The 21622-nt window shown below is 40.6% G+C and overlaps 2 protein-coding genes and 1 non-coding gene across 3 annotated transcripts; 2 read left to right on the top strand and 1 right to left on the bottom strand.

Annotated features, from left to right (window-relative positions):
• Window positions 1-133: 133 nt before the first annotated feature.
• Window positions 134-9338, top strand: gpr180 (G protein-coupled receptor 180). The gene is made up of 10 exons (XM_030410315.1): window positions 134-547; window positions 2551-2694; window positions 2831-2925; window positions 3175-3280; window positions 3635-3815; window positions 4384-4433; window positions 4589-4746; window positions 4827-5024; window positions 5121-5198; window positions 5998-9338. The coding sequence occupies exons 1-10, from the start codon at window positions 394-396 to the stop codon at window positions 6151-6153; spliced, it is 1320 nt and encodes a 439-aa protein (XP_030266175.1). The 5' UTR covers window positions 134-393; the 3' UTR covers window positions 6154-9338.
• A 194-nt stretch (window positions 9339-9532) lies between these two features.
• trnas-cga (transfer RNA serine (anticodon CGA)) lies at window positions 9533-9614 on the bottom strand. The gene has a single exon. It is a non-coding gene; the product is annotated as a tRNA-Ser (tRNA).
• A 3037-nt stretch (window positions 9615-12651) lies between these two features.
• On the top strand, window positions 12652-15401 carry smim11 (small integral membrane protein 11). The gene is made up of 3 exons (XM_030409316.1): window positions 12652-12770; window positions 13526-13741; window positions 14746-15401. The coding sequence occupies exons 1-2, from the start codon at window positions 12756-12758 to the stop codon at window positions 13712-13714; spliced, it is 204 nt and encodes a 67-aa protein (XP_030265176.1). The 5' UTR covers window positions 12652-12755; the 3' UTR covers window positions 13715-13741; window positions 14746-15401.
• Window positions 15402-21622: the final 6221 nt, after the last annotated feature.

A 21622-nucleotide genomic window follows, 5' to 3' on the forward strand; every position in this document is an offset into this window, starting at 1 on the left:
GGTTTGAGTAGTTGTATGTGGTCAATTGTCGAATAACTGTTTAAATCTTAGATATATGGAAAGTACAGGGTATGTCAAGAGAATATACTGCTTTTAGACAATTCAATGTTGCAGGCTTTACACTGCACTATATCTTTAGCTTAAACATTAACTTAATACCAAAAATTGCAATGATTGAGTCTAGGTGTTTTTGCGACGACTCTGTTCATGAGAAATGTCTCTTGTTCTTGTTTTCCTAAAAATCTGACAGTTGGAGCTTTAATGTGGAGCTGGAAACATATCACTTCCGGTCTCTTCCCGGGTCACTGTGGATGACTTGACGCAGCTGCTTTCCTTCTGGCTTCGTGGCTCATTGAATTGGTTTGCTAACGTTTATTTGTCGATAACGGTAAAATGCACCGGGGCAAGATGTCGTATTTGTTAGCCACGTTTGTAGCCGCTGTGCTGCTCAGCTCGGAGACTTTTGGGAAAACGGTGACGGGGACTTTCAAGAGCGACGTCGCGAGACAGCAGAATGGCCAGTTCATCACTAAATTCATGTACCAAGGTAATGTTGACGATGCTGATGTGTTGCTGCTAACGTGTCACCTCAGCACTGACAGGGTTAGCTTCTGTTCAGGCTCAGTATTAGCTTGGCGTGATGACGGTGTGTCGGTTCAGTTCACTGTGTGTGTCAATATATTTACATCCCACTTAAATATCAATATTATTACTGTTGTGTTCTAATTGTTGTTGTTGTTGTTTAGTCGGTCCTGAACCAGATAACTGCACTAACGTCACTGTTGTAACGAGACTTGTTTATAACTTAAGGAGATGAGCCTGAAAACAAGGGATTGTGGGTAAAAGCAGGGTTGCATTACAAATTGGGTGAGGCAGACAACTACCATGGGGCCCCAGCCCTCCAGGGGCCCCAGAAAGCTACAGACCCTCTGCTTCTAACTTGGTGTTTGGGAAGAACAGCGAAATAGGTTAACTGTTCATTTATTAGTCATTTCACAACACCAGGTTTGTAGAACCAAAATGAGTTTAAGTCCTATGTGCCAGGACTATAGTTAATGATGTTTACATGAATGAATGAATGTGTAGAGCATACTTTGAAGAAATCTATTAATTGTTCGATAAAATGTCACAAAATGCTTAAAAGTCTCCGGTGTGATATCCCTTTTTTTTTTCAAATAAAACACACTGAAAATACAAGCGTAGGGCAGTGAAGAATGTCTGTAAGCATTACTGTTACAAAGTATACAAATAGAACAGCTAGACTTGATGTGTATGTGCAATATGTACGAATTATTTGCATCATCAAAGTACAATTTAATGGACTTGATAGAGACCTAAAGGTGGCATGTGTAGGCTAATAGTCACATCACAGGATATGCAAGGTCGAGTAAGGCAGAGTGTCTCAAACACTCTATGCCGCTTGCTACAAAAGGAAAACTCACACAGGTGTGTGTCTGACATCACAACATGTAGTTTGATTGATGTAGGTTCTGGGATACATGTTCTGGGATAAAACGTACTTTACTACAAAATCACCCTGATCATCGTCATCAGTGATTATTTTCAAATAGAGCTGTTCAAGTTTCCTGGTGAAAATGTGCAATATATCTCACATAAAACCAAAATATTGCGCCAGTTTTTCCAATAGAGTGTCTTAAAGTGCTGTATCATGTCACATGTTGTAAATAACTGATGCTGGCACTTTAAATGCATGTGACGTGGCAGGGAAGAAACACACACCCGTTCTAAAGCAAAAAGAAAGCTGTCTTATTAACACTCACTAGAGATGCACCGATCAGGATTGTTGGGGCCGATCACCGAAAGCAGTATCTGCCGATCCCGATATTGCCGATCACAGCGTCAAATCCATAAATTCTTCTATATTGTTGTCTTGTGTAACTTTCATATATTTAATTAATGATTCTTCTTACACAACATTGACATTGTATTATTAAGTATAAAAATTAGGAGATGAGAAAGTATCATGAATTGACCACCGTTTTATTGCAGGCTGAGGCAATGTGCAATATTTCACACTCTAGAGACTCTCTTAGAGACAACTTGGACTCAGCTTACATAGAGTAACTGTAGCTTACTAGTGGGAATGCAGTCAGGGAGGGAATTTCGTCATTTTAGGGGCAAGTCCATTTGGCCTGCACTTTTTTTTTCAGGGGCACCAAGGCCACATGACAGGGCACAAAGACCACTGAGTAAAATGTGTTGATTTACCTTTCAGACTGATACCATAACATCCTAATTTATAATAAGACATGGATTATGTATTAAAACATTTTTTAATACCAAAATCAAGTTAAATTTACATTAGAAAGTCGTTTTTGGTAAGTTGGGTTAGGGAGAGGTGATTTTTGTGACACCTCACTGAATATTAGTGTTATTGAATATTTCTCCCAATAGAAATTCCCCAAAATTATGGCAAAGCACATTTTTTCCAAACAAAAAAATTGTAGAAAAACCAGCAGGAGACCACTGATGTGTGGAGTGATTTTGGTGACACTACACTCACCCGTCTGTCTGTCTGTCTGTCTGCAGGTGACAGTGGTCTGTTGGTGTGCAGGCTGTACAACTCTGCTCTGGCTACAGAGAAGGAGTCCAGGTTGCTGCTGTATCAGGACATGGACTCAGACCTGGACAACCTCAGCTGCTCTGAGAGGCTCGCTAGAGCTCACTTCACCAGTAAGGACCAGCGAGTGCGGATGTCTAATGTGATGGATGTGATGCGTCTGTATTGATTTCGTCTTATGTCTCTGCTCTCTTTCCTCCATGCTGTCACCTCCTCTCACCGCCGTCGCCCCTTTTCCTCCTGCTTAAGTTTCTCTCAGTCAAGAAGAACACAACCAGACGATCCCTCGCCGGTCCTCGCCCACAGCCTGGCAGGCCCTGTATGCTGACAGATACACATGTCAGGTAACACCAACATCATGCACTGATAGGAAACACGCACATGGATATTCAATCCGCGTTGAGCCTAGTAGACAGGAAGGACGCTGGTGGAGGGAGCTGTTTAAAGGAAAAGTTGCCCCAAAAATAACTACCCACCCCCACCCCTTGTCCACAAAACACTTCTGGATCATGTGATGGTTGGGTTCTAGTAATTTACCTCATTTAATTTCCCTCCTTTTATCCCTCCTCTCTGTCTGTTTCCTGTCTCTCCAGGAAAGTGCAGTGATTCCTTCTCATGCTGATCTGAGTTTTACTGTCCTGCTGTTGAACGCTGACTCAGCTGGGAATCCTCTGGAACACTTCAGTGCGGAGGAGGCAGGTTAGACATCCTCAACTGCTCCCATGAGCACAGTTCAGAGGCTGTCAGGCACCGGCGTTGTGAACATGAAGAAAATGTGCACAGCTTCTCAATAAGATCAGTCATTTTCCCGTTTGTTGTATTCAGCTATTAATAGATGAGAGAAGACGTTGAACCTGCAGCGTTCTATCAACCTATTTTCTGTCTAGAGTGAGTTATCTACATCAACTGCTTTATGCTCGCTTGGAGCTCTTCAAAAGAGTTTTGTGTTAAATATTTAAAAGCTATAAAATACATGGGTTAGGATTGGTCCTGAGATCTGCATCATTCATGTGGAACAAAATGTTTCCTGCCTTTTTTCCGTCTCCCACCCAGGTCTGCAAAGTTTTTACTTCCTCCTGCTGCTGGCCTACTTCATAGCCTGCTGCATCTACATCCAGCCTCTGTACCAGGCTCTGAGGAAGGGAGGACCCATGCACACAGTCCTCAAAGTGCTCACCACAGCACTGGCATTACAGGGCTGCTCGGCTCTCTGCAACTACATCCACCTGGCCAGGTAGATCCAGTAGAATCTGTGGGATCGTCGATTGAAATATTAGCACGCCCGGTAGCACGCCCGGTTTCCAACTGTTTTAGTTTGTGACTGTGAGCTGAGAGCAGTACAAAGAGTAGCGTTTCCTCCTCAGTTTTATATCAGTTTGATTAAGAGCCCCAAAAGAAATATCACAGTATTTCATTAGAAAACTAAATGATTTGAGAAATTTCAGAGAAAATTGAACACAGCTTTGTGTAGCAAAAGTTTAACGTTGTCCTCAAAGTACTACGTTTTTTACTTGGTCACACTGCTCAGATACTTCTTTTAAATAAACGATGAACATGACTGGATGTGTTGATTTGATAAAGGATGAGATTTAGTTACTAATTCCACATAATCCATATTTTTGATGTATTTGGCCTTTGCATGTTTGTAGCTTTGTTATCCTCTGTGTTTCTGTTTAATGTCTTTATCTCTACCTATTGTGCGTGTGTGTATTTGTCTACCTGGGTGGTGACCGACTGCATACAGTTGGCATTGAGGAGAATTTGAAGTAATGTGCTCGTGTGTGTCCCCTTGTGTTCTGCAGGTATTCCAGAGATGGTGTTGGTATTCCCCTGATGGGCAGCCTGGCAGAGTGTATGTTCCTCCCATCTGTCCTTTCTTTCCATCTGTATTTAGATCTGTTGTGGAGTTGATTTAGTTATGACAGGAACGTAACTGTCCGCTCATTTCAGATTCATTTATAAACAGACACTAATAGTTTTCTTTTCTACTTCCTGTTCCCTGTGCAGTCTGGGATATGGTGTCCCAGGTGTCCATGCTGTACATGTTACTGAGTCTGTGTATGGGCTGGACTCTGAGCCGAGGCAGGAAGCCTCAGTCCAGACCTCTGCAGTGGGAGCAGTCTCCGGCGTCCACGGCTGTCGCTGTTGGTGGAGTCGTTACACAGGTACGCAGGATCTTTCTCTCTCTGCCATTTTGATCTAATAATACTAGAGCTGTTGAGAGTGAAACTGTGCTTTCTCTTAGGGAGTGTTGCTGCTGTGGGAGCAGTATTCAGAATCAGAGAGTGAGCATCACAGCTACCACACCCAGCAGAGTCTGGCGGGGCTCCTCCTCATGGCTCTGAGGGTGGTCATGGCTCTCCTGCTGGCCTCTATCCTCTACCAGATCATCTCCACTGAGAGGAGCACCCTGAAGAGAGACTTCTACCTGTGCTTCGCCAAGGTAAACGACACAGTGCACCGACTGTACCTCCAGTCAGACAAACACTTGCCTGCAGTTCATCAGGTGATCATGTGGTTGTACTTGTATTTTCCACAGGGATGCTTCCTGTGGTTCCTCTGCCACCCGGTCCTCTTTCTCATGTCTGTTATCTTCAACGAGCACCAGAGGGAGAAGGTTTGAGCACACAAACTAATATTAGCAAAGCTAGTGGGGAAGATGGGGAAGTGTGAGCTTTGATTGAGGTTTTCAGCCTCCTTTTCCTGCAAATACATTTGATAACAAAAGTTGTTTTACATTCAAAAAGCTCAGATTTTCAACTTGAAGGGCAGTGAAGTTTGTAGTGAGTTTTAAACAGGTTGTGAACCAGTCCCGTTTTAATACTGAGGCCTCTTTATGACCCACATACGCGAATGAGACCATCAGCAAGAAGACTGGCTAATTCTATGCTGTTTATTTGTAATTTTTGGGTTGGGTAAGTCATAGAAGTCAAACTATTTATATGACGTGTGCTGAGGCTGAGTTAAGGAGTCTCACAGCCTGAGGAAATTAACTGATAAATAGGGATTTTCCAAATGTATGAAGGTGTCAGGACAAAAAAACCAATTATCTGTTCACCTTATCTAATCCAAATGTGAGTCTAACAGTAACATAGCTGTTAGTGCTGAGAAAAAGTTTACATTTACAAAGTAAACTGAAAACTGTGATCTTAAAACAGAGAAAATCAAATCAAATCATGGATGTGGAATATCATGACACCACTGTGCCAACTAATGTAATGTTTAATATGAATAAGCTGACTGCATGAAATAGCTCAGTTACAACGCAAACAAAATGTTACTATTAAAATGAGGCATCAGCATTAAAATGAGACTGTTTCATGACCAGTTAAAGGTAACTTGTAGTATGTTATGGTGATGATACTTCACATATTGTCCTGAAAATTCCCCATGCTGTCTGACCCTCCCCTCTGTAGGTGGTGACCATCGGTGTGATCCTCTGCCAGTCCATCTCCATGGTGATCCTCTACCAGCTCTTCCTGTCTCGCTCTCTGTACTGGGAGGTCTCCTCTCTCTCCTCTGTGTCTCTGCCGCTCACCATGTCCAAGACGAACAGCAGGGGGCGCTACTGAGCACATCCACTGTCAAGCCTCATCAGCATGACTAAGGGAGATCCTCCCTTCACCTCCCACTTATTTAGCGGGGGACCTCCTGGGCATGAAGAAGAAGCAGAGAAGCTAAGAAGTGCTGTGACTTTACCGCCTCTCTTCTGCTGGGACTGTGTCCTGGGAGGATAGTTATAGCCACTAGTAGGCAGGGAACTACAGCATGGGTTACAGAATGACCAGGGGAAGATATTTAAAGCAACACCCTACCTCTAGTTACAGAAGGAACCAACATAACTTAGCAGGAGGAGCGATATTAAATTCAGGACAACTTGCCACTGCAGCAGGCCAGAGGAACACATGGTCGTTTGGACCCCAACGACACGACCCAAGATCAGTACACCTGAGAGGTTTATGGTGTCCCTGGAAACTTCTCTGCAAGGACACAAATGCAGTTTTTGTGTTCTTTTATAACCACTCACACAATGGGATCATAGATTTATTACAAAGGAAAATACAAAGCACAGGGAAGTGTTACATTACTGCTCGCCGATGGTGTTAGATTTACGCAGGGAGTTAAAGTGTGGTACAGGATGGAAAGAATCTTATCCCTTTCATTAAACTGGAGTTGGATCAAATTGCAAAAGAGAAGAAGAAGAAAGTTATATCTCTCTGAATATTTCTGAATGATAGGGCCAGTGTTATTCAATATTTTCTTATTGTCGAGAAATCCAATGAAAAGACTTAACAATCAGTGAAGGAACGTGTCACCCAGTGCAACAGTGATCATCTCATCAAATACAGCAGCCTTTAAGATTCACACTATGACGCTCTACCTACCTCATGTCACAGAACATAGGTTAACTTATTATTTCTACGGGATAAAGCAAAATATTGTAGAATGTTTTGAATTAATTAAATACAGTAAACCACAAGAATTCAGCTGTGTTTACCATCAAGCACGAACAGCACATTTACATGTACTTATATGAACTTGTGTGTTTATACTTCATCTTTTGCTTTAGATGGGTCACTGGATAGCCTTGACTTAGCCTCGTCCCCCCGTACATTTTAGGAAGGTTTCAGTCTGTTCATGGGAATTATGCCCAATAAGAAAATAGTAGAATACATGGGTACATCAGTGGAGCAGTGTGTAGTCAGATTGATATATTACTCAAACAGATGGAGGGGCAGAGGAAGTTGGATGGATTTCAGTGATTGATGGACATGTGAAGAGGGATATACAGAAGAATGGACACGTGGAAGGATGGATAAAACCTGGACAGATGGTTAAAGTACGTGGTCGGCCAGACGGATAACGAAGTGGACAGCTAAATAAGGACTGGTGGACTTTGTCTACGCATATCCAAAATGATGAATGTGAGCCAAGAGTGTGTGCTCCTCATACGTCCCAGATCAGGCTGTACTTATTTTTTTATACCTTATTTTCCCCTGTTGCCATGAACCAAGAGCTGACGGCATGTATGTACGTAGCTGGAGACACATTGCATGACTCGCCCTTTCTTTTTTTTCAAACTTCATTTTCCATGCATTGCACTATGAACTGAAGCACCTGTGTGAATGGGGGGTAAAACATGGACGCCATTGACACACATCAGGACAAACCAAAGTCTACCAACAGGCCACAGTCACGGACAATTGAGATGACTCCCACTGTGTAAATACAACATTATGAGATTCCCAAGTCCACACTCTTGCTTTCTCCAGTGAATCAGTCACTTCCTGTGAGTGCGGCTCATTAAAACACACATTTCACGAGTGTCATGCGGCAGCCCAGTGGGAACAGGCCATGGTGGAAGAAATAAATCTACTCAACTGACAGCTGACGTGGAGAGTTGACATATTTATTCATTGTGTATTTATTTGGAAAGCAGCATATTATAAACAATCTAAATCCGTTACTGCAGTTTCCCGTTTGATTTCAGTGTCTTATTGAACATCATCTATCCCCTCAAGTAGCAAAGATTTAAAAGTAGGGTTGACGAGGTGACCAGCCTGGATTAGTGCTAAAACCTGGAATTAAGTTAGCAGTCGATGGTGTTTACATGTCTTGTTATATAGGCAGTTGCTAACAAGTGACTAAATGAGACATTAAATGTCATCAAACCAAACAAGGAGACTCATTAGCCATCACAGGTCTGCCTCAACAGGTGGACTTTTCATTGGAAACCATTCTAACTCTAACTTGACAATTTATAGACTGATCAGGGTATAGTGATGTCTTGACAGATTAATATATAGCCTAAAATTAGCTTTTTACTTGCAAGCATCATAAACTTGTGTTTCAAACACAAGTTTATTATGCTTACACATGTAATCCAAAATCCAGTCAAAAAATCCCGTAGACGTGAGTACTTTTTATATACTTTATTTAATACTTTTACACTGAAAACACCATCTGCTGACGACGATGTGGTTGAAAGCTGAGGGGAAGGCCGGTTAGTGGACCTTGACTGAACGGTACCCTGTGGAATATGAAAACAAAGGTTATGTTAACATTCAAGGTTTCTAATCACAACACATGTTGTGGATTCTAGAGGCCTTACAAACGGGTTGAAAGTATTTCCTACACAGAGCAATGGTTTTTAATCTGTGCCACAACGCTCCGAATGATCCAACGTAGTCAGCCCCTGGGCTGGTACTCTTAATGTCCACCTCTGTTGTGAAATTACACATGAATATGAACCTTTGCTGGTGGTTAGATCAAAACCATCGTGCAGTCAGATCTGTTCCTTCAGCTCTCGATTTGGATAAAGCAGTGCATGTGTTATCTGAGCCATATGTAACCTGATTGTGGGCACGAGAGAAACTTCTTTATGTTTTATTCTGTCCCACAACGACAATCGTATGTCAATGTAACGACAACAACCAAATATGAAACCTGTTTGTATTGTGGATTGAACATTTACTCCTCAAGAGGACATATGAGATTAGAAGCAAAGCAGATCACTGTAACCTTGGCCCACATGTACACTTCCTGCTTAAAGTAACCCAGTTTATATCTTTCTCTCACAGCTAGAGCATATTAGATATGTGTTATGGAACACTGGAATCTGATATTTTGAGGTCTGTTTCATTATATTAAAACAGTTCAAAGGGACTTTTCATCTGCCAGTTTTGGATAAAAATGTGTTGTATAGATCAAGGAGCTGCACAATGACTGCAATAAAAGCTTATAATGTGTGAAGTAACTGCAGTATTGTATGTTGTTGACCACTGTTGCTGTTTTATCCTGTTGAAATGCATGTTTGTGCATGAATTTGTTACACAGCTGTACAGGGTGTAATTACCACCCTGTTTACAATTAAAAAACATTTATTCAAAATTATGATTGGTTCTCCACACGGCCACAAATCATGATGTAGCCTTAAAAAACGAAATAAATCGTCACGAACAGGATTCGAACCTGTGCGGGGAAACCCCATTGGATTTCGAGTCCAACGCCTTAACCTCTCGGCCACCGTGACTCTAGATCTATGCCGTCAGCTGCCTGCTAAACAAATCACATGAGCACAATTTCTGTCTAAACATTATAAATGTGTCGATATGCCAACTGGTCTGTACCAAGCTTCACTAGCATGCATGCTGCTAGTCATTTCTTGCATTACAGAAGCTGTGTTTACCAAACCTAGCGAAACGTGGCGTTCGCAAACATCGTTTGTTGACTTGGCTCTTCGGAAGTTGTTGACGCTACGTCGTTGTGCGTTATTATTTTGGAAGAAGGGGCTCAAGCTCAATAAGCATTTCACCGTGTCTGTGAATAAAAAAGGAAATAAATGTTTGCTATTTTAGTTGGTAATAAGTCAAATCCAATTATCCTACTTGCCTTAATGCCGTTTGTGTTGCATTACAGCCAGTGATACCGAACTCTGAAACCGTGTGTCCACATAGACAATTAGCAACACAGTACATTAATTCAAATTTATCCAGTTTTAAAGTTATGATAACTTATCGTTATAATAATTAATTCTAATAGTTCGCTTATATAATAGTTTCTTTCTCGGGTTGCGGTTACTCCATCTGCACTTACGAGACGCTCGGTCGTGTAAGGACTCCATTGGCCGTCTACATCACACTGTACGGTAGAAGCGTGGTCGTCGACAGAACTTCATGGTGCATTCAGATGCACCTTCTAAATTCTGAAATTTCTACTTTTATGTCAACGAAGGTTATTTAAACGAGAAAGCTCCATTTTCTTATTCCTTTGTTGAAATATGTTGGCTTTTATTCATTTTTTGTTCTTGCAATTGAGCCATTGTCATGATTTGTGGTAAAAATCATGACAACATCCCATTCAGTTTTACACAAGATTTTCAAAATTCCATTACATTTTTTTTTAAATCAAATAGTTATCAGCAAACTCCACCAGATTATTTTATGACAGGTCCCAAATACCTCTTTAATAGTTCAGAGTCACTCCCAACTGCTTTTATATTTTCTGAAATTTGCAATATTATCAGAAAATTCAAATATATTTCTGTAAACCCTGTCCACTCCAAATGCCGTGTTCTTCATTGCTAAAATATCCGAACAAAAATAATTTGAAATACCAATTTCACTCTCCATTTAAATTTTTGATCATCAATCTTCCATTATAGCCAGCCTTTTTAATCATCTTTACATTGTTTTAGTTATTATTTATTATTAAGGTTTTTTCTTTGTATAGTTTTTTTTTTTTTTTTCTATGTTTATACTGATGTTGACATTTTCAGCAATACCACAAAATAATCTAACCTTCTGCCCAGCTGGCACGAGTTAGTTTCTATGGCATCATCCAGTTTTCAGATGTTTCTTTTTTTTAGATAAAATTGTGCCGGTTTATTATTATTTGTTATCTGCCGTTCGAGCTCAAATTTCCATGAGCTGGAATGGGCCAGAAACTTGAAACTTGGCCAATGATTGGAAATGATGTGCATCAACTTTTATTAAAATATGAGCCCAGTCAGCCAGATGGTGGCGCTGTAACTAAGGCTTGAAAATGCGTTTTTGGGAAGGCCACGCCCCTCACACCGTAAGTCTGATTGACTTGAAATTTGACACACAAGTCCAGATCCATGTGCTCTACAAAAAAGCCTCTTGGACCATAAAGCTCCGCCTACTTATATTTTTTGCCAATTAGCATAATGTGAAAAACAGTAAAATGAATAGAACTTTTGAAAGATTGACTCTATCAACACCAAGTTTGCTATACAGCTTCGGGAGATGAAAAGACAAATTTCTACTATAAATGAGTCAGATTGGTCAAAAAACATGGCCGCCAGGGACCCATGTATTTTTGCAATGGGCGGGGCTTAGAAGTGATTGGCCATAACTCCCACACCCTTTGTCCTATCATCACAAAACTTGGTGGGTAGGTTCAAAACAGGACTGGGAATCTGCCTACCAAATCATGTTGAGCTCAACCTATAGGGGGTGCTATAAATGCCATTAGCATGTAGCTGAAAACCCAATTTGGAGAAATCTGGGGCTTATCATGGCTATGTGTTGCACAGATCTTTGAGGAATATGGCGGCCGATGTCATCGACTGCAGGGGATGAGGATAAGGGTGGCTGGTTTGGGACGAAAGAGGCTAGAAACCGCGGATTGCCGCTTGCGGCTATATTTGTTTATGTTTTTTCAATTATTTAGTTATGAATGATCACCAAATATGACATTTTTAGTGGAAAACATGTACGATTTATTGTTATTTCAACTGTAAAGCTTAATGACAACAGTTTCTCTCCCTCTTTTTATAAAACATTTATTTGGGTAAGAATAATTGGGTATTATTTTCTATCGTTATGCTTGAAAAGCATTACAGAGGAACTTGAGGACCTGAAAATCTGCTTAGATAAAACTGAATGGGATAATGTTATGATTTTTGCCACAAATCATTAACAAATATATCATATCATATATTTAAGAAAAAAAATCCTTTAAAGAACCTTCGCAGCCATCCGTGTCACGAGTTTACAAGGTGCACATGAATGCACCATAAAATCTTTACCAAACAATGCAATGTAGAGGCGCAATCAATAGTTTACTAGGCATCATTGTGAATGAGAGCCAGTCCTCAATGATCTTCGACTTTACTACTTACTTACTTACTATGTGTAAGCCCTGTTCAGTTTATTTGACACATGTCATATGAACTAATTTAACTAACCATGCACATGAATATGCTGCTACAACACATTTTGCCCTGGGACCGAAAGCTCCAGAACCTTCAAGCAGCTGCCAGTCTCGTCTTCAGCAGCCTGTCAACTGTGGTGATGCATTCAATTTAAATAGGAATATTCGTACTCATAACACAACATTGATTAAACATACATTGATTAAACATATTGTTAAACGTCATCACATTTACAATCACAGTTCACCGCTAAGTACATGTATATTAGTGCTTCAATATTTGATCAATACCTACAGGTGTTACAGGTCAAAGACTAATTCAGAATGATTTGAGGGTATATTCTGCTTTGCACCACGGACATGAATGCAGCACACATCACGTTCAATAAACACTGCATTTCAATAGGCCCGTCACCACACGCTCCGCCTCCTTCAGTGGTACATTTAGCTGTGCGGCTCTCCAAGTGTAGGAACTCCGACAACTACAGAAGTGAAAATGATCAACTGGAAGGTAAATACTACCACAGGCATTGTATTTATATGAATACCTAAAGTACACGTTGTTATTAGCTGCATGACGGTTCGGTATGTGGTTGTTTTTAGGTCAGTCTGAGGTTGTCTGAGCTGTGAAGAGCATAATGCTAACACCGCCGCGGCTGAGCGTGTTTGCATGTCTCGCGTTAAATGTCACGATTGCCACAGACTTCACATTGAGCCACATAGTTAAACAGCCAGTCTATGCTGCTGTTAATGACACTGTCGGTACTTCTGTTTCCTTGTTTGGGTCTGTTTGGTGCTGGCAGTGGACTGCTACACACAACCAATCACACACACTGACAGTAAGAACAGTTATTGAAGTAACGTTATACACCCTGATGGATTGAGTGTTTTGAGAGAAGGAGCTACATGTTTTTAAACTTGGCGAAATGTGCTGCACTGTGATTATTATCAGATCTTTTTGAATGGAAACTGTGTGGATGACCTGTTAGAACCACAAGTGTGAACTCCACATGGATTGCAGCTGCTTCTCTTTTTCACACACTGCCTCTTCCTCTCTGGTGACCAAATTAACCCCCACCTCCCACAGAGACAGCTGAGGCGGGTGGATCAGAGAGGAGGGAGGGGGGCTTCTTCTCCAGAAAGCCTGACTTTTCCAGAGCTTTCTTTCCTCTTCTCTGCTCTTATGAAACCAGAGGCTATGTTTCCTCTTACGCTACTTCTACTCCAACGTAAACTCTGTCTGTCTGTCTGTCTGTCTGTCTCCAGGCTTTGGACAACGTCCCCATCCTCCTGTACATCTTGGCCCTGAAGACACTCCTGCTGTGTTTGGGGTTTGCAGGAGTGAAGATCTACCAGAGTAAGAAAGCCGAGGCGGCCCTGAAGAAGCAGCAGGCTGAGAAGAAGAGGTTGGCCCAGCAGACCCAGGAGCTCCTCGACAAGTCGAAGGAAGACTGAGCAGAGGAGAGAAGCTGCTGTACACAGGTACTGCACTACCACCTCTTCATAAAATATGTGGTAAATATAGTAGCTCCAGAAAAATGAGTTGTGTTGCATGAGCCGGCTGAAGACACATCAGCGTTCAAAAGAAAATCTGAATACATTATACACAAGTAGTCAATACTGAGTACAGTATTTGAGTACAACACCCTGAACACCACAGGATGGCATCTGTAACAACGCAGCAGTAGAAGGTGGTCCACACCGTCCCTCTGAACTCACTGGTACCATCGTCTCACATCCCATTCACGCCTTGGGACAGAGGAGCGGTGGAGGAGGTGCAGTTGTTGATCTGGATCAACTGTTGTCTGTTTGCGAGAGATGATTTTAAGCAGGAGAGGGCAGTGCCGGGGATGTTGAGGGAGGATTCAAGGTGGGACAGAAGAATGGAGGTTGTTAGTGACTTGAAGGAGAGCTGTTTCTGTGCTCTGTTGAGAACGGAAACTTCAGGCTGCGGACGAATTATACTCGCTGTTTGTCAACTGCATGCAAATGTATTGACTATGAATCTTGCTATCATAACGTTAACCATCTGACCATTAGCTGAGGTAAAAAGTTGTAGCAGTTTGACTCCTGCTGTCAAGTCTATATTAAGGTCCGTCCTATGTACTGGAGTAGTTAATGTTTCCATTGCATAAGAAACTTACTGCGATGTTAATGATTGTTACAGCTATTTGTAGTGCTGATGCTGATAATAATAATGATGCTGATAATAATAATAATAAAATAATAATAATAATAATAATAATAATAATAATAATAATAATAATAATCATAATAATCATAATAACAAAAATAGATCTCAAAATGCGACAAAGGTTACCATTTAACCTGTTAGTACTGCTAGTAGCATGAACCTGAACATTGTACATATGGATCGATTCCTCTTCTTGTTCATTTTCAGAACACCCATTCTACATATGGAGATAAATCAGTTGATTGACAGGCCACTGATTGTGATCCATCTCACTTTCTTCTCTCTTCTCCAGGGAAACATGGTGCTGACCTGAGCAACAAGCCACACCCTCCAGTTATGAGCCAGATGTGTGACTGTCGTCGGCACCAGGAGCCCTTTCCTGTGCTTCAGGAAGTCGTTTGAGGTTCCGGTGCCAGGACTGTTTACCACGTCAGTTTAATATGCAGTTTATGTGTACCAGGTTTTATAAGATGACCTTTTACAGCAGACACCATGTGGACCGCTGCAGTAAGACTGAGATGAGACTGATTGGTCTTTGTAAACACTGATTAAATCAGGCTCAGCGTCAGGTTGTCATTTCCCAAACAATCACTCATTTCTGGACTGAGCTTCCCCGTACATCATCTGCCTTGTTCATACTCGCATCTGCATCGACCCTGGCAGCTGAGGCTTCCATCCAGATGTACTGAGAATAAGTGCCACAATTAAGTTTCACTTTGTACACCAGAGTAGTACCATATTTATATAAATACAGCCTGCTATTTATTTCATAATGTTCCTTGTACATTGAACCTGCTTTGTGGCTATTTTTTATCATATTAAATAGTTTGATCCAAATGCTATGATGTTGTTCACTACCACGCACATGAGTCTGTATGTTCCTAGCAACTCTACCACTTTGTTTTATGTATTTTGTTTATTGAGGAATAAAAGTATTTTTTAATTCTCTCCATACTCTTTTGCTTTGACAATCTTTCAAAGTTATGTCTCCACTGAAAATCATTCTAGCATTTTTTTTTCTCTTTTTATTTGTAACTCACCGCCTGGTATTCTCAGTCAGATGAGCTGATATCACTGTTGGTTTTGCTCCTGGAACATTGTAACTGATGAAGCTGCAGGATAATCACTGCTATAGTAGAGGCATTATACGACATGACCCTACACAAATTGCAACGAGACTCTTTCAATTGTTCTAGTCTCATAAATGTGTTGTTTATAAATAATCATAAGTCCTAAGAAATCCAAGTGGTGGAAAGTATTGAAAAATGGTGGGTCAAGCAGCAGCTGGGTCCCAGTGTGTGCACTCACATTCTCTTTATCCATGCAATAGCTGGATGTGACACTACCTCCCGCCTTTATGGCACTGGGAATGGAGCTCCCCTCAAGATATTCACAACCAGCACTGACTTTCGTGAGCATCCTACAGTGTTTGACACACAGTCAGCTTCCAATACAGATGTTGTGTCAGCAGGAGAGAATGCTTTGCTGTGCCTGTACAATGGGAAGCCTCGGGAGGGACTTCGACGCACTACGACACAAGCGCTTTTATGAGAAGGTGGCTACTAGCACTTCTCATGTACAGCCACAGAGTTTGCCACCTACGTCAGCAGCAGTAAAGAACCACAGTCTTCGTGTGTACTACCAGTTGCAGCGGTGGAAGGGAACTGTAGATGAACTCCTGCTACATAAATAGGGATGGAAAGAGAGTAATGGGGGGCTTGTCCCTGTCCAGACTGACTTATCACCAGCTCCACAGGAACTCCTACGGGCCATCAGATGCACCTGTAAGACAGACTGCAGCCGCCTGAGGTGTACATGCAAGAAGCATGACATTGACTGCTCTGTTGCATGTGGCCACTGTAAAGGATCGTGGTGTGCAAATTCATCTCAGGCTGCATGTGATGATGATGAAGATGATGGAGATGAGCCAGATAACTGTTAAAGTTCAAGTTCAAGTTAACATGTATAAGTTTATGTTCATCAGTGCCAACATTTATGTTGCGCCAATCTGGAAGTATTTTGAAAGTAACAGAAAAGTGCTATTTTAAGTGATATTTAAATAATTTTCTTTTAAATTTATGTTCAATCAATCAATGAATTAATCAAACATTTATATGGATTAGGGCAAATTTATGTTGCCTTGCATACAAGTATATAGTATATAGTGATGTTGCTTTAAAATATTATTTTCGGAAGCAAAAAAAGTGGTACAAGGGAATGGTTAAGAAACACCTTTGAAAATTATTTTCCACCACTTTTTATATGTTATAGAGGAGACTTTTATGAGTAATAAACATTTGTCAGATATTCTGTTGCAATTTGTGTGAAGTTTGCCCCTTTTTTCTCATAAAATGCCTGTACTACTACTGACAAAGCAAGTGCTGGTGACTAGCTTTGTGACTTTGAGAAAGCACATAATGTTGTAAAAGATTATTTTATGCTTTTTTTAAAAATAAAACAAGTTTACAAGTTTTTAGTTGCCTAAAGCTAACTAAACTAGGGCTGACCCTGCTTAGTTTATGAGATTTATAAATTATTTTATTAATTTTTTAAATCTATTTTTCAGAATACGGGTTACATACTTTGATCACTTTAATCGTAAATCACTTCTTCCCAAAACAATGACCCTCTGATGTTTGTGGTGATCATGCCTTTCCTCTCCTCTCACATTCTGATCTGTTCTCTCCCATATATTCATTTCTGAGTTCAAAATGATTGAGTTCCTACATTCCTCCCATTTCACACAAATGTCAACACAGCATTTTTGGGAATTGCATTCGAAATGCCAATAAAATGAAACCATTGACAACAACAACAACAAAAAAACCCACTTCATTTGACCTCATAATTCTGTCACAGTAAATAGAAAAATACAACAACACCCATTAAAAGAAATCAAGTTCAACAGCATCAAACCCTGGAATAAAAGTATTCAAAAGTAGTATCTAATCCTTTTGTTTAAACTAGTGTGTGTTTTTTGTTATATTCCTTGATCAACTGCTCTATTGATGTCATCTTTTTTTGGGGTCACCTGACTCTTTGTGGTGCCAGTTTTCCCCTCTATGTCTTCTTGTGTCCCTATTGACAACAGGCCATTGCCATCCCTCTGGAATGGATGGGGTGTCCAAGTATTAGTTTAAATGACATGAGTTTGATGTGAATCAGTGGGTGGTGTGGTAGGTATGAATATATGAGGACATTTAGAGTCCAGTTGTTGCAGGCTTCTGGATGTGTAGGAACAGCTCTCATCTTGCCGCTAAACTGAAGACCAGGATTGGAACAGTGGTGGCGACCCACCCAATGATGGAACTGTAGCCAAGATCCTCCACCAGACGTCCTCATCACTTCACCATCACCATGTATAATTAGTATAATAGCGCACTGATTGTGTGAAATAAGTTGCAACTTGTCTTTCTAAGCTTTAGGACTGATTTCTGACAGAAATCTAAGTAAAGACGCTGTCTCAGCTTGACAGTTCCCCAGTATAGGAAAACGCATTTACAAAAACTGTCAACATACTGACATGTAAGCTGCTAATCCAGAAAGACATGATTTTAATTCATCACAGGACTAATGATTGGTGCATTGAGGTCACTATCCTCGTGGAGGGAGAAAGGAAACAGAGGGAGCCAGATGGATCCTCACAAAGCGGTGCTCAGGGACAGAATGCAGTGAAACAGACACCTCTGAGCTAAAACTCACATTATTGCTAATCAGATCATACTGCTTTAGGTTTTCAGGTGCAGATCACCTTGTTCAGTCTTTACTAACAGTCTCATTAGACTTAGACTTGTTCTTTAAATTTGATGGGAAGAGATTCGTTATGTAAGCTACATGCCACCATGCATTGTACTCCAGACTGTTTTTAACTCGGACAACAAAACGTTTCAAGCACTGCAGTGTTAGCAGTCTGTCTGTGAATGTATGTTCTGGACTTTGTCAGAGTTTAATATGACTGACATTTTCATGGTGCCACACATTAAGAGCATCACCTAAACATCACCCTCTTGTGTGTCATTGATGTCTGCCATGAGACATGTATTATATTGCTGTTGTGTTGCTGCAGTCAATCCTACAGATGAGTACAAAAGTGTTTGCTATCTGTACCTAAACACACAAGATCAGTCGGACCTTTCTGATGTACCTGCTATTCTGTGGGCTAAACATAAGAACCAGGTGGAATGTGTGACATCTGCTTTGCCGCATAATGTGATACTCAAAGTTAATGGCTAAGCTGCCAATGATCAGACAATGCCATTTGCCACACAGATTAATTGCAGAAATTGAGGGTGTAATTCAGTCCCTCTTGAATCAAGGTGTGTTACTAGAGACACGAAGTCAGTGCAACAACCTGATTTAGCCCATTCCAAAACCAAACCGACCTGAAAAACTGGAGATTTGCACAAGATTAGCAAGTGTGACCATGACTGCAGAAATTGCAGTATTGTCAGCGTGAGGTCACCTATCTGGGTCATGTGATGAGAGACTGATGTCTCCTGAGAGATTGAAACTTCTGACCAGCAGGCTACCACCACGAGCAAAAAAGCAACTACTGTCGTTTGTTGACATGACTAACTACTGTCGTCATTGGATTTGATTTGAGATAACTAGTGCAGTGCCCGTAAGAAAAGAAGCTTTTTCATGGATGGCCAAATGAGGCTGTGTTTGAAGGTGGGGCGGATATTTAGGTTTGTTGTGAAATCCGATATTCCAGGGTAAAATTGGCCGTTTTTGACTTTTTTTGATTTTGCCATTATATTTCACCTTAAAAACTATTTACTTGGTGTCATTATTTTCAGCACAACCTCACATGTGTGACTGTACAGTTATTTTTTTATTTTGACTTACTGTATTAACACAATGGACCTAAAATCACAAAAAAAAAACATAAAATCCGAGTAGAAAAGTTAGATTTTTTTACTGTGAAAACCACAAATATGTTTAACAAACCTTTTTTTTTTTTTTTTTTAACTTATAATGCAAATATAAATTGTTGTTTGCTAAATTTGTGCATACATTTTAAACATTTACGAAGTTATATGTAACTATTTACATTTAAATGCAGGCAATGCTCAGGTCTGCCTGAGCTCCTTCCAGCTGAATTAAGAGCTGCACTGCCTGCTCCACTTTCAGCTTCTCCTCATTGTTCTGACTCATTAAACAAAAAACCGACTCCACTACACACTAAACACACTACACCAAACACTACATAACACACTAACTATACACTCCAAACACGCTAAATGTCACAAATCTCTCAACTCTCAATATCGCTGTCTCTACACCGACCGTCGTTGCAGGTCAATCATTCGCCTAGGTCCCTCCCACAACTTCCTGTTCCTCAACAACCAAACTTGTTGCTTTGACACTTTCGTGACAAAAGCCCATTATTACCGTTTCTTCCTGCACCAGACACAAAGCAAACGTGACGGCAATGTTCGCGAAAAAGCGTGGCGGACATTATTTACCCTCAGTCTGGTTTTGGACGTGCCAATGCGTCCGGTCCGTCGCCTAAGGTTGCCACCTTGGATTTGTGTAAAAAAGGGACACTTGACCAAATGTTGCGGGGGCCTAAATGTCAACAGGAGGACAGACACACAGTAATTTAATCATGTGTTAATACATTTATTCATAAAGACAATAACAACCAATTTGATGTATTAACACAACTGGAAAAATGTATGTTTTGCAATCTGATCCGAATTACTATGAACTCTTGGGATGAGGATGCGCACACACACGCACGCACCCCTGATGCTGATTGCATAAAAGTGGCGATGGCTGCATGTTTTCATTTGTTTGATACGACACTTTATGCTTTTTTGTTTTTGCGCGGATTTTCATTGTGATTTTAGAGATTTTCGCCGGACACAAAACACATATGGCGGAAAATGTGTCCCCCTGGATCGGCCGTACCCATTCAAACTCCGAAAGTTTCGCCCAGTCAGGATTGTAAATAGTATATCAGTTTTTTTCGCGCTGGTGGCTTGCATGTATTAGCTCCATCTCCTTCCTTGTCCGTCATCTCTCTCACATTTCAGATAGAGAGGTAGACTGTAAATGGGAAGAACACAGAGACATTTTCACGGATTAAAGCAAAAAAAATCTTTTGACTGAATGTTTTTTCGAGCTGTGGCCAAGTCATATTCCAAACTTGTAATTTGTGAAACATGTTACATGGCACGTTACTTGACACGCGCTAAAAGAATAAGATAAGATTTACAGCCTCACCTCACACCCTGTTCTCTAATGCAGACATCAAGTTTAAATATGTTACCAACAGTGTTTTACCAGAGATTGATCTGAACCGCTGTTCTATTCACACTTAAAATGTTTTTTGTCTTTTCAATGTTATTTTCAATCTATGAAATCAAACTGTGCCTTTTTTTTTTTTTTACCAAGCTTCTTTCAAGTTTTACTCTTTCAAATAATCAACCATCTACAGAACTTTTCAGTACGCTATTTTTATACTACTTTCTTCTTCTCATCATCATTATCATTAATTATTATTATTATTATTATTATTATTATTATTATTATTATCATTATTATTATTAATACTGTTTAAAGTGAGCCTCTTATCATTTAACAGGAAAATACATCATACAAACAGCAACATTTGCAGACTTGTCAGTCTGATGGCGAGTTATCACCTTTCTGTCATCACTAACATACTGTTAATAATCAAAGAAGCTCTAAGGCTTTACATTTGTTCTATATGTTATAATACAAGATTTCAGCATTGAGCTACAATCAGGCTACATTCATGATTTTGTACAGTCAAACTAACCAAAAACGTCTTGTTGATTATTATAAAGTTTCAGGGCGTTCCTGTAACCATGGTAACTCACGGTGCCAGAGGGGAGGGACGCTGAATGAAGCCGTTTACACAGATACACTGCAGACAAAGTCCAGATAGTTGTTATTTCACACATGTAGCACACAACAGGTGACTCTCCCTGTCAGACGAGTTCTCACGTGTTGACTAAACTCAAAAACTAATTGATAACGTAGCAGCGCGACGAGTCCTTGCTAGCTAAGCAGCTGAACGTTAGCGCTGCTCCGTGTTTAGATCCCGCCCTGTGTGGGTCACTACACTGTCATTGGTCAGGCGCGCATAGGCTGTTAACGATACCATTGGCTGTAGAGTGTGACAATCTGTCAGTAAT

Source organism: Sparus aurata, chromosome 24 (assembly GCF_900880675.1).
Source record: "Sparus aurata chromosome 24, fSpaAur1.1, whole genome shotgun sequence".
Classification (NCBI taxonomy): domain Eukaryota; kingdom Metazoa; phylum Chordata; class Actinopteri; order Spariformes; family Sparidae; genus Sparus; species Sparus aurata.